The 14,257-nt window shown below is 33.1% G+C and overlaps 1 protein-coding gene across 1 annotated transcript; it reads left to right on the forward strand.

The window, feature by feature from the left end:
• Nucleotides 1-136: 136 nt before the first annotated feature.
• Psf3 (DNA replication complex GINS protein Psf3) lies at nt 137-8,628 on the forward strand. Its single transcript, XM_076502003.1, has 3 exons — nt 137-430; nt 3,869-4,137; nt 6,757-8,628. The coding sequence occupies exons 1-3, from the start codon at nt 295-297 to the stop codon at nt 6,991-6,993; spliced, it is 642 nt and encodes a 213-aa protein (XP_076358118.1). The 5' UTR covers nt 137-294; the 3' UTR covers nt 6,994-8,628.
• The last annotated feature ends 5,629 nt before the right edge of the window (nt 8,629-14,257 follow it).

Raw genomic sequence — 14,257 nt, forward strand, 5'->3', positions numbered from 1 at the left:
AAATAAATCAAGAAAGTTTTCGTTAAAAAAAACATATTTTTCATTCCCATAAAAAAGTAATATGATATTGCGATAATAATTTTGCGTATTATTACTATGCAGAATTTATTAGTGAAAGTTTAAAACTGCAAATGTTTTCTGTTGTTTAGTGGATAGAGAGCGCTTCAACAAAATACTGATTTCGGCGGCATTTCGGAACGGTAACAGCTGTTAAACGAAAGTTTATACAAACTGAATAAAAGTAAGTGTTGTTACAAATTTGTGGTATTTTGCAACGTGAAGTTGAAAATAAAAATGAGTTACACTCCAAGTAGCGAAAGAAGGACAAATTATAGCTCAAGATCTATGGAAGAATATTTTTCTGTGGATGACATTCTTGCAACTGAAGTACGAATACCTTGTCGTTTTCAACTTCATGTGTATAAACTTGGTAAGCTTGTCTATTGTTGAAGTTGTTTACGTTTATCTCTCATACTTTGGATTATTTACTTTATTCTGTGAGCATAGTTTCTTCATTAAGGTAACTTGTTAATCAAGTACTTTTTACTTAAACTTTAAAGTTTACTGAAAAGTGAAAGTTAAAATTTAAATCCAAAGTAAAAGTTGAACAACGGCGATTTAGCCTACTAGTAGTAGTAGTATCAGTTTTAGTTTCTGTAGGCGTTAAATCTTTAAGTTAATTGATCATTTTGACTTACGTTGAGACGTATTACATTGTCTCTTTTTTTTTTTTTTAATCATATTTTGGTCTACCACGTTTAAAGAGTGTCAAATATTTTCAATATTTGAATGCATTTTTTATCACTTTTGGCTAAGTAGTCAGTTGTTCACAAATTATTATTATCTTTGAACTTGTAAGATTCAAAATGTTAAGTTTAAATTTTAAGACCATAGTTTAATTTGTGAATTATGTGTGGAAACTCTCAAAACACTAACTTGCATAATGTATGAAAAAGGATAGCTTCCTATTTCTCTTGTTTTACTTTGACCTTATATTGCACCATTAAAATGATTCCAAAGTCCCTGCACTACTGAAAATTGGTCATTAGAATTAGCCAATGTTTAATAATTTTAATAGTGTAGACTTTTGAATGGGCATTGTACATGTCATGCAGTAAACTGAAAATCAGTAGTATGGTATCCATATGTGTTTTTGAATGCACAGTAGTGTTTAAAAATAATAAAGGTTATAGATGTAATACTCTGAAGAACTAGAGCTTGTAACATTGTGCATTAATAAGTATTATTGTGACAGTTCAGAAATTTGGGAATCAAGTCAATATTTAACATATGGACAATAAGGAACCATTTGGTTCTTGAAAACTGTCCTTGCACATCCATTGTTGGAAAAAAAAAATCATTTATTCCTTCATAAACTTTTGTAAAGTGATGATTGTCGCTACTGTCAACAGTAATTCATTTCATAAGTCAATCCCCTCTGAGAAAAAATAAAGCTGTCTTAACAGAAACCTCCTTTTGTCCTCCTTTCATACTATCTTCAGAATAATATAATATTTAAGGATCTTGGTCTGGTATTCATTAGGGGTGTTCAGTCAGTTAAACTAAACTTTAAATATGATAATGCAAAAAAACTTATAATCAGCCATTGTTATTAAAATTAACTGCATCCTATGCATTTGAAAGCAACTCATTTCAAAGGCCAATTGCCCTATTAGAAAAATATAACTATCTTAACTGAATATTGCTTCTATCTTGCCAAAATGTATATTTGTGTCTTTTTGTTCCAACATTTTCAGTATTAGTAACAAAAAGATTCATTGATGATATTAGTTCCATTAAAAATTTTAAATATTTCAATTAGATCACCTCTAACTTCTCTTTCACGAAAAAACTAAACATAGTACTGCAAATGAGATTCTAATTAGTGACCTATACAATGAAATTATAACCTTTTTAGAGTTATATTAAGCATTTCTGTATATACAGCCTGAAATTCTATTTGCCCTAAAACTAGAAACAGTAAACTGCTTGAATGACAAGAGACTGATCAGCTAAACCACCAAGAATATTACACCTATACAGAATTAAGCCTTTATCCTATTGATTCTCTAAAAAGTCATTTAAACCTTTATTATTAAAGACTATCTCCTACCCTTCTATTTTTGTATTAACCCTTCTGTCCCAGGAATTGTCCTATTAAACATTCTCTGAACACTCCAATCAGTCAATATCCTTACTTAGAAAAGGGGACCAAAACTACATACCCAATATTCTAAGTGAAGCCAAACTAATTTGTATTTATAGAGAATTATTTTCATAACTTATAATCAATATATTTATAAATCCACTCTAAGATGCTATTTCGACCACTAAGAACATAGCAGTGCCTTAATGGTTTGAGCGACTTACCTGCCTGTATGCCAAGATTCTTTTATTCAGTTACACTATTTAGTGTTCCTATCTGCAAGGTGCCTAAAAGGTCTGGAACATAGGTGATTTGCAAGTTTTCATAATTTCAGATATGTAACTTATTATGGTACTGTTAAAGCATGAAAAGATTGAATTAATCCTGTTGTGTGGCAGAGAAGGTTGGTCTCAGCAGAAGATAGCTACTGAATTTAATAAACACTATCCAAATATAGAAATTATTCATTCACATTGCTGTTGGGAAATCATTAGCTACATTTAAAGAGACTGGCAATGTGGACCATAGACAAAAACATAAATATGCTTCACATTGTTTAAAGAAAATGTAAATACCATCTCTAAGTTTGCTTCAAATTATAAAGGCAGTATGTGGAACAAATTCTGTAAATTTATTTTAAATCTGTTTGGTTCCAGAGTTTTTTGACCCCCTGTGTGTTAAATTTATGATTGAACAAATGCCCTGAACTCTATCTAGTACTCGTAAAATCTGAATAATAGTAAATAAAGGTTTTCATAAATCTACTAAATTTATTTACTCTTTTTGTTTAACTTCTTATGCTATAAATCTCTATCTACCTTATCAGATTCTTTATTCACAATTTTTTCAAGCTCTCTTGTCTTTATACAAGATTAAACTGTCTTTAATGAATATATTTAAAGCTTCCCCAAACATCTTTCTATCTGTGCTGCTTAAGTGGAACTCATTTCTAGGATGTAATTCACCCATATACTGAAAATTGTCCCATAGATTGACCAGCCACATGCTTCTTTAAGCATATACCTAATCATGTTTCATTTAGACTTTGGATCCTGTTCAGTAATTCATTCTTGCACCTATCTCAAGAGAGTATTCCTAAAAGGGTAACAATCTTTCTCTATCCCTAAATCTCTGAAGTAGCTATTCCAGTTTACAGTTTGCAACATGACACATGTTATAAAAGAAAGAGCATGTCCCTTAGCACCAGTGGCTAAACTGTCATCATGTTCTATAATTTCCAGTGCTTTGGCTCTGGCAGGCAAATTCTAGTCCTAGTCTTTCCATACTCTTGTTTACAAACAACTTTCAGTGTGCTTAAATGGAATGCACCTACTATGTAAAACTTATGATCATCTTGTTGCAAGTAGTGAAGAGATCAAATTTTTTAGAGATAGGTACTTGAGTTCTGATTGAACCAGCTTCTGTATCCTTAACATTTTTGGCTACTGTACATTCTTATAAGCCAAGTACTCTTATTCTCACCCTAACCCTGTATTTACATGTGGGCTGAGTATTGTACCAACTATAGGTTGAATGGTGCATGTATATAATGTGTTTTGCATAAGGTTGACATATTAAACTCTAACAATTAAATCAGTTTTTCAGTTGAATGCTTGTTAGAGATTTAGAATATGTTGATTACAGATTTCTGTTGAGAAATAATTCAGTAGATAGTAAATGCACATGGTACTCATTATAAAGTGTTGTCTTTCTGGATCACAGGCTCACTCAATCCTTCATCTCAATCTCCTGATTTGTTACCTGGAACTAAGTTAGAGTTGCCGCTATGGTTGGCCCAAGCCCTTCAAAGCAGACATATTGTGAGTGTGGAACTTCCAAAAGTGTACAGAGAGGCTTATAGAGAAATTTTATGTGCAGATGCTACTATGGTGGATCTTCATGAACTTGGTCCTTATTTCTATCACATTGGCTTGTACTTGCTTAACTTTCCATATCCTGATACTGAAGAAATTTCCAAGATGCTAATTGAGGTATGGATCTGTGTGGTGGGGTTAATGTGGATAGAAAATAAAGCTGGGCAGTGAGTGGAATTTGAAAAACTAACTGTTGGGAGTATTAATCAGTTATATTCAACTAATTGATTATTCTTACATGAGAGTTTGATAATTGGGATAATAAAAAATAGTAATAATCAGAAAATAATTTTAATTAGTTGATAAAAACATAGGTAACTGAGTAATTAAATTTATCACCCAACTGTAGATAAATGTGTGTGTGTGTACAACAGAACTATTAGTTGGGTCAATCATTACACATCTGTTTAAATGAATTAATGGTTACTGGATTTGTTTTGGCACCATTACAGACAAGCTGCTTTTTTACTTTGTTCTGAACAAGTGCATCTTGGTGAGCATTTAACTTAGATGTCCTTGTAAAGTTTATTTCTAATTGTCTGTACACTGACAAGAATGGACAGATTATCGTATTCTGCTGATGATACTTTTACACATTTGGACAGTTTAAAACAGTTTGCAGCAGTTGGTTATCTTTCAGTGAATGAAAATATTGAGAAAAATGTGGTTTAGATCAGTTTCACACTGCTTATTCTGACATATATGTTCTTTATACTGAATCTTTTATATGTTGTAAACCACAGCATCTGTTTGAGTGTTTGTTTGTCTCTTGTTTGTGGCAGCCACTTCTTGTGCTGCAGTTAAAAATCTGCATATGCAGGCAAAGCTCACGGCCTGGCATGGCCAGATGTGTTAAGGCTTTCGACTCATAATCTGTAGGTCGCGGGCTTGAATCCCCATCGCACCAAACATGCTCGCTCTATCAGCAGTGAGGGCATTATAATGTGATGGCCAATCCCACTATTCATTAGTAAAAGAGTAGCCTAAGAGTTGGCAGTGGGTTGTGATGACTAGCTGCCTTCCCTCTAGTCTTACACTGCTAAATTAGGGACGGCTAGCACAAATAGCCCTCGTGTAGCTTTGTGCGAAATACAAAAACAAACAAACCAGCAGGTAAAGCTCAACATTCACTTTTGAAATGACAGAAGAACAGACATGAATAATGTTGATGCCAAATTTTATTTTGTAAGCAGAATTCTACAGTCAGTTATGATTTAATCACACTATCATTCACATTTCAAAATTTAATGTAACTTAAAGGACAAAAATGTATATTTACCATGTTATTGTTGTGGCTCTTAGAATGACTGAAATGCTCAACAATTAAACTACACAACAATTTTTTTTTAAAAAGTTTTGCTTGCTGAAAACTTTTCATTGATTGTGACAGATACCTGGTGGATATGCACAAATATAGTTTTGGTTTTGCTTCATCTCGTAGGAACTCTGAGAAATAGACAGTTAACTATTTATTGGCAATAATGTAATTAACTGCGTTTATGTTTCTAATATGCTATTAACTTCAACATAATTAAAAGCATTTTGCTCCTGATTTTCATTTGTATTCAATGTCTGGTGCATCACGTTGCAGTGTCCAACAGTAGTCAGCAAGCATTGATGGATTCCAGTTGCCCTGATATTGTTTTTCCATTGTAGAAATGTCCTGGTGAAACCAAGATTTTGATGAAACGGTACGTGATGGGCAAATTTGGATGTGAGTTTTGTGATCAGCAGCCAAAAATCTATAAGGAACACCCAACAGTGTTCAAGAAGGAAAACCTTTGTTGTGCAGTGTTATTTTTCATGGTGAACAGTATAAGTAGTTCAGAACTTTGGTTCTGAATGAAGTCAAGAGTGCAGCACAATTAACCTGTTTAAAGTCCATAAAATAATTTAAATTGATTGATTAAATTAAATTTTCCCCATCACTGGGAATAGGTGCTTTTGTAACAAATAAAAAAAGCACTACCTTTAGTAATGGTGAAGAATTTTAAGATGGATTCCTATGACCAGTTGTTTCAATCTGAACAAAATCCTTTTAACAAATTAAGAATTCAGATTATCACTTTATTTGTATCGTTTCTTTGGGTTAGTCATCACTCTGCTAAGTCTGTCTTCTAAACCAACTTAATCTATACAAATTAAGGTGGTCAGTATTTGTCATCAGTTTTGGTATGACTATTATCTTCTTCACTGAAGCACTTTCTTTCATCATTCTGTCTACAGTTTGTTTTTGTACAGAATTATACTTTTGTTAAAGGTCTTTAACTTAGAGATCATGTACACAATATAGTTTGTGGCATTTAATGCCTGTTTAGTGTAAACTTGTGTGCTTTTAAGTAATAATATGACCATATTGCTTATCCAGTTACTCTTATAATATGAATTTCATCACATTTGGTCAGAATTTGTTGTAACTAAAGTCTGACAGATGAATATCACATGATAAGGACATTTAACTTAAAAGAAGAATGCCTTTTTTCTTTGTATTTTTCTTTTTCACATACATACTTGAAGACTTTCAAACAGATCTGAGGGAAACAGGATGATAGATGGTCATGTATTTAATTACTGTCAAAGAATGATTGCTCCATGCTACTTATTGGTATTTATATTTGTTTTTATTATTGGATGTTTTGGCTTTAAAATGCTAAGACTCAGTAAAATATTGTCCTTTAAAATTACTTAAATCTTTGTTTAGTCAGTCAGTCAGTCTAATTTGGTAATTTTTTTCAGACATTCAAAAACAGATTTCGCAAAGTTATGGATGCATCTCAACACACCCTGCAGGAAGAATCTTCATCGTGGACATCTAGGCTTGACATGTCAGAAATGGGACTATTTAACATTGGCCAGAAGGCTTTTATGGAATTCCAAGAATGGCAAGCTCGTAAAATGGAAAAAATTTGTACATCAGGCATGGTTATTAATCATAAGAAGAGAAAGCGAGCCGCTATGGGGAATATCGTATAATAGTAAATCATATCAGTGAAAAATGAAACTCAAATCTTTGACTTACTTTTACGTAGAATTTACCAAAGTAACGATTTAATAATGTTATAAGAATAACCAGTATATGGACTTTTGGACAATCAGATAGTTGTGAACAGAACAGTCAAGATACTTTTTAAGAAGAGATTGGATAGGGTGCCTTATTCAGTGTTCATAATGTAAATGTATTTAAGTGTAAACTGATGTGACTGAAGTTCTTGTACTGTTAAGTATTCTTCCTGGAGAGTTTTTTTAACACCCATATGCTCTGATAGTCACATTAATTTTCTTAAGTCTTGAATCTACACACACACACACACACACACACACATTGAGTATTAGTTAGTGAAGTGTGAAAATGTTTGGCAGTTAATGGGTGACCTCAGATACTTCATTTCCATTTGCAACGGTACAAATACTCATATTGCAGTTGTATTTCAGTTTATTCAACTGAAAAGATAAGATGTTGCTAAAGTAGAAACTTTGCCAGTTGAAATTCAGGAAAAGAATATGAATTATAAAAATAAAAGTTTTTTTGCAAGTTAATATATTCCTGAATTGGATTAAATAAAAATTGTATTAGATCATGTTTTTTTGTTTTGTAATGTTCTATTTTTCTTATTTATTTGTAAATATAAAATATATTCATGTTTAAACTGAAAGTATTTTTAAAAGTAGTATCTTTCACTTCTTTTCAGTCCAATGAGAGACAATAAATATGGGGAAAAGAGCTGAGTGGGAAAAAAGTACATAGAGTAGAAATTTAAAAAATTCTAAATATCTTTGAATATATGTGTAAATTAGTTATGAACTTTGTGATAAGTTTTTGTCTACATACGTGCAAACTTCATACTATCAAACATGTTTTGTGTTGAGATGTTTGTATTTCATGTGCATGTGCATTGATGCTTAGGCACATTACAAGTTTAGTAAATAAACATTAATTCTGTTTACACAATGTTTCCACATTTAATTAGCAGTATATGGTATAAATTAAGAAAACAGATGACTTGTAAGAACTGTAAACAGAGTGGTTGACAAACATTTAAAGTGTGTGTATATACATGTAGATAATAATTTGATTTGTATATACTTTTTAGTTTATACATTTTCAATATATACTCCCATGATTTATCAGCTTTGCTAAGTTTTCCTCCTAATAAATTTTAACATTTGTACTATTCAAACTTGCTACTTGCAAACGTGACGTTACAACTGGCTGTTGCTTCCCTCCTTTTCAGTAGCTCTAAGTTAGAGGTCTCATGTTTCTCCTAGTGTTTTTATGTTCAAAATATAAATACCGTTGCCCCAGAATTTGTGAAAGAAAAGGTGTTATTACAGTTAAGTTGCTGCAACACGTGAAAAGATGTATGTATGAAACATAAATTTAAAATAGTTCAAAAAGATTCTGGAAGAAATTTTTGTTCTCTGATTTATACAGCTTTTCTTTAAATTTAATTAATAGAAAACAATATAATTATAAAAGAAACACTTTAGCAAAATTATAATCATAGTTGGGAGATTACATTTTATTCATCCTGTCTTACTTTAAAATACCTGTCATGATGAAACATAAGGGTTTCTTATACTGATTTGAATAAAAAAATATATTTAGTAAACACAAGTGTGTGATTAACTTTACTGCTTTGCATCATACAATCTATTTGTGACATAACTTATGTACTTTTCAACAGAATGAGCCCTTAAATTTGTCTGGAGTTTGATGCAGTTTCTTTAATTTTCATGAACTACCATTTTTGAGCTTTATTTTGTGACTGAGCTAAATTAGCTGGCCACCTGATCATATGAATTGTTTAAAACTGAACGTGATATTTAAATACCAATAATCTGATTTCACTTTAGGTTTATTAGTGTACATATCTCGTGGTTAGAGTGTTCAACTTGCACTGTACAGGCTTCAAATTTGAATCTCATTACTGAATATGCTTGTCTTTTCAACAATTGGAGCATTATAATGTGATGGTCAATTCTATTATTCAGTTAGAGTAGTCCAATACTTAGTTATTGGTGGTGTTGACTAGATGCTGTCAGTTTAATCTATTGCTTATAAATTATGGAAAATTAGTGCAGTTGTTATTCGAGAAGCTTCACACGAAATTCAACAAATCTGCTAAATGAACAGTGGTTTGCATGACCAAAGTATGTCCATAGACAGCCTAGTCTTTAGTTTGCTGGGCTATGGATCTCTTGAATAGATGCCTTCCTTCTGATCTATCCCTTCAAGATTAGATACAGGTAGGGTTGCAGAGATACTCCTCATTAGCTTTGTGCAAAATTCAACAAACAGACCAAAATATAAAATAAAATGCATACAAATAATTATTCAGGGTATGATAAAATGTAATTTTCAATTTTTTTAGGTTTGGATGAGTAAAAATTCAATTATTCTGTGTGGCATTGAGAAATGCTTCTGTGGTGAATTTCTGCATGAAAAGTATAAATAAATAAGTAAACACTGAAAGTTTGAGCACATGATTGGTAATCAGCCAAACACCAAGAACTTTATGAAAAGAAACTACATAGAATTTCTGAAGATACCTCAACCAATATACTCTCTATCTAATCTTGCAATTCAAAATTAAGAACAGCTATGTGCATCTTTACGTTAAAATTCTTTAACAAACAAGGCATGTACGATGAAGGTTGTCATTCCCACGTATTTTCTAGGATATCTCTACTGATTGAAATGTTCCTATTAATTGAAATTATGAAGAAATGTATATTTCTTTGGCCTAAAAGTATCTTTATATTACATTTGACAGTGTTCCTTTCCTGCAGAAGTTGAGACTTTAGAAACAAAGTTTAATAGCAAGTGGTTTGTTTGTAAGTAAAATTGATATGGAAGATTCTCGTCTCATCTCATAGGAACAGCTTTCTTCTGATTTCAAAAGATGGCAGCACCATACAGTTGTGCTTTTTACCTCCTCGATATGATGTAAATTAATTGTAATTTACATGTTTAATTGCCGCTGGTTTGTAAATTGTTAAACTCAATGGAATATCTACACTGTGCTTACCGTGGGGGACCCGGCATGGCCAAGCGTGTTATGGCGTTCGACTCGTAATCCGAGGGTCGCGGGTTCGCATCCCCGTCGCGCCAAACATGTTCGTCCTTTCAGCCGTGTGGGCGTTATATAGTGACGGTCAATCCCACTATTCGTTGGTAAAAGAGTTGGCGGTGGGTGGTGATGACTAGCTGCCTTCCCTCTAGTCTTACACTGCTAAATTAGGGACGGCTAGCGCAGATAGCCCTCGAGTAGCTTTGTGCGGAATTCAAAAACAAACACACATATTATTAGTACTATATATTAATACAGAAAATATATAAAAAAAGGTAAATCAGTTGTTCATTGCATCTTTTTTTTTTGTACTTCAATGCATTTATCAATTATAATAATGAAATATTGTTCCAAATATCAGGTATTACTCTCTAAAGTTTAGTATTTTGTTGACGATTGATCTTTTCAGTTTTCCAAATCAGCTTTAATAATATTCATATGGGGACTTTGTGATGGCCAAGCCGTGGTTACGAACGCATTAACCCAAATATCGTATCAATACAGTAGTTGCATGCTGGAGATCACTGTGTTGATGAAATATGACTCCCCAACAGGGCTTATTCTTGAGGGAATGATCATGGATAGTAATCTGAATGTACCTGTCAGTAATAAGGCGGTCGTTAATTTTGTTTAGGCCTTTTGTTGAAAAGGGGCCAAAACATGTATTGCCCCATCCAGTGTTCTTTACTGTAGATGTTGTACATTGACGGTGATGCAGTTCTCTTATCTGCCACTAACCAAATGATCATAGATTGTTGCTAAATAATTTGATCTGTAAAGAGCATCCTCCTTCAGCTTTGCTCTTTCCATTATTTGAAGATTGACGTCCATTTCAACCTTTTGGCTTGGTTATATCTCTCGAGACAACTTCACATCCATTAACACTACTTGGTGTGAAGGTGTGTCGTTGTATGCTGTTTTTCTAATATTTTAATTTTAGACATTTCCTAGAAGGGTTAAACGTTATGTGCTGGGATTAGAGTTCAGGGTAGCTTGATTTAACTCTCCAGAACAAATCGTACAGGTTATTTTTTCCAGTCAATGAATCGAGTGTTTATTTCTAAAGATAACTTTTATTTTGTAAAAGTCTAGAATAATTATTATGTGGTCAGTGTTGTTGTGGACAAGAATGGAAACAAAATGTTGTTTACCAAACATATTACACACTGTGACAAAATACTTGGCGCACTTCATTTTATGACATTACTGTTTTCTGGTTTGTTTGTTTTTTTTCTTTACAATTTCATGTTCAAGAACAGTCTGAAGAAGTCTGTAACGCTGTTCTGACACATCGTATTTTTATACAGAAAGCTCGGACTTTCGTGATGACGAATCAAGCATGCCCTCAGAACAATATTTTTCTGAAAGTATGAGAATGTAGTTGAATAATATAAAAAGTTAAGTTAGGATTGTGGGGTACTGGATAGTACCATATGTTTGCTATCCCCTTAATTAATGCATAAATTTCTGTTTTCGTTTTGTTCAGCTTAAACAAAGAAAGTCACTCAAGTATGCAAGTTAACTTTTCCTTATTCTAAATGCACATAAGCCAGTACCAGTTTCATTTGTCATTAACAAAGAGAAAATATAGCAGTGACGTCATTTCAGTATCCCAAAATAGAATGCTGTCTTTACTGTCAAGAAGTCGTGCAATGACCCAAATCCTCGGTAATCAAGAAAGAGTGAACTTAGTCTCGTGAGTGATGTTCATACCAGGAGCAGTCTTTGTTTGCGTTATTATATTTTGTTATTTAAAGGCTACTTTCTCCTGTGTTGGGAGGCTTAAAGATTTTCTGAAGATAAATTTAGGTTCGTTTAGAATTAGTTATAAGATTTTTAACTCTGGAGGAGACAGATCAATGTTTTGTCGAAACATGTAGTACGTGTCCTAAAATAAAACCACTTCATTATGTTTCTAAATATTTTTTTTTTGCAAACTACTATCATATCAAGAGTTGTTAGTAATAAATCTACATCTAATAACTAAGGCACAGTGAAACCAAGCATTGGTATCTTTTGAGAGATTAATGGTTAGAAGAGCTCTCGTGGATCTGTAGAATAGTTACGTCATACATGACGTCATATCAAGGAAATAATTGTATCAGTTTGTGATAAAATTAAAAGTTGCTATGATGTTACTGCTTAAAAATCTGGATTTCATCATAATAACATGGTATGGCTGAATAATTCTCGTCATAAGAAAGTACATATTTCAAAGATGTTGGAAAGGACTATACTGAAAAGAATCTAATATGTGGTTTGTAGAATTCAGAAGGACATGCAGTCTAAGTCAAAGGTCATTAATCATGGTAATCTTTGGAAATACATCGGTGAGAGAATGGCTAATCGAGTAATTCCAAAGAAAAATTGTCTCCCATCTAATTAAAAACTTACAAAGTAGGAGCAAATTTTGTCAGAGGCTACAACACAAGGGCGTATACGTGGGTTTGAAAGTGAAGGGGCTATGTGTCAATACGAGTTAAAAATAGATGCTCGCGTAGCGACTATGGTAGCTATGAATACTTGATTTTATATTAAAGTTGGAAATGTAGGAGGTTGAAGCCCCTCCCTGTCGTCTACACCCTTGAAACAGTAAGTCTTTAGATTTACAATGCTCAAATCAAGGGTTCGATTCCTCTCGGTGGACACAGCAGATAGCCCAATGTTGGCTCTGCTATAAGAAAACACACACACACGAAGAAAGAATTGTTTGAGGAAAAGCACAGAAGATCGTCAAAGATGGAGAATCAGGATGATAACCTAACCTATGGAGAACTTTCCCATTGACAATAAGGGATAAGAGACTGTTCAATCTGCAAAACATAATCTTCGGAAAAGAAAGCCACCATGATAATTTGGCTTTAATGGACGGTCTAGTGTAGTACTTTATTTATGTATTGGTTTGTTTATTTTTTTAAGGTTCTTCACAATCCAGGAAGGAGCAGTGTTGTAAGCCAAGTTTTCAGTGCTTAATTGAAATTGGGACACAACATATATAGCAGTTGGCGTGACGAGCTCTAGACTGAGCAAAATTCGTTGTTAGCAATAAATATGGCGAACATAACGTCCTTGGAATACCAATATTGTCCCGACATGGCCAAGCATGTTAAGGCATTCGACTCGTAATCCGAGGGTCGCGGGTTCGAATCCCGGTCGCACCAAACATGCTCACCCTTTCAGCCGTGGGGGCGTTATAATGTGACGGTCAATCCCACTATTCGTTGGTAAAAGAGTAGCCCAAGAGTTGGCGGTGGGTGGTGATGACTAGTTGCCTTCCCTCTAGTCTTACACTGCTAAATTAGGGACGGCTAGCACAGATAGCCCTGGAATAGCTTTGCGCGGAATTCAAAAACAAACACTACCAATATTATACATTTTTCTAATTTTTGAAAATCCTTAATAGACTAGTTATAGAATGCCGTGTTTAAAACATAATATGTCTAATATTAATACCTAGTGACAAGTTACTTAATTATAATCACGCCTCTTCAGCTTGAAAATGACGATCATACTATTAAAATAGATTACGTTACAACAATATGTATATTGTAACGTAATTCACACAAAAATATTCTATTACATTTTAAAAAATATGAAATATACGTATGCTTACATATATACAATCTGGTCATGCGTGTTTTTCTTCATTTTTGTGAAAGAACTCAATGGTTCAAATTATCTAGGCAACGTGAAGCCACGTGCAGCTAACCATGCGTTAGAAAAAAGTAGCTAAGGCATGCAACTGTAGATTTGAATGGTCTGTGTTGAAACATTTGCCCTTTAAAACAGAGCGTCATCTTGTGTCTAATTGGCTGGACAGTCATGTCACTATTCCAACAATAATATTAACTTGTTTCTTTCATCACATTTAAATAAAGTTATTTATTTAACCAAATTATTTTTAAATAAAAAAGTGGTAAAACGTTTTAAAAATTATATAAATACACCTAAAAGCGTATGTTACTTGCACTTACAAATTAGAAGCAAATTTTGTCACAGGCTACAACACAAGTGAAGGGGATACGTGTCAATACGAGTTAAAAATAGATGCTCGCAGAGGGACTATGATAGCTGTGAATAATTGATTTTATATTAAGGCTGAAAATGTAGGAGGCTGATGCCTCTCTCTGCTGTCTACACCCTCGCAACAGTATTATTGATTCAAA

Source organism: Tachypleus tridentatus, chromosome 5 (genome assembly GCF_004210375.1).
Source record: "Tachypleus tridentatus isolate NWPU-2018 chromosome 5, ASM421037v1, whole genome shotgun sequence".
In the NCBI taxonomy this organism is placed as follows: Eukaryota; Metazoa; Arthropoda; class Merostomata; order Xiphosura; family Limulidae; genus Tachypleus; species Tachypleus tridentatus.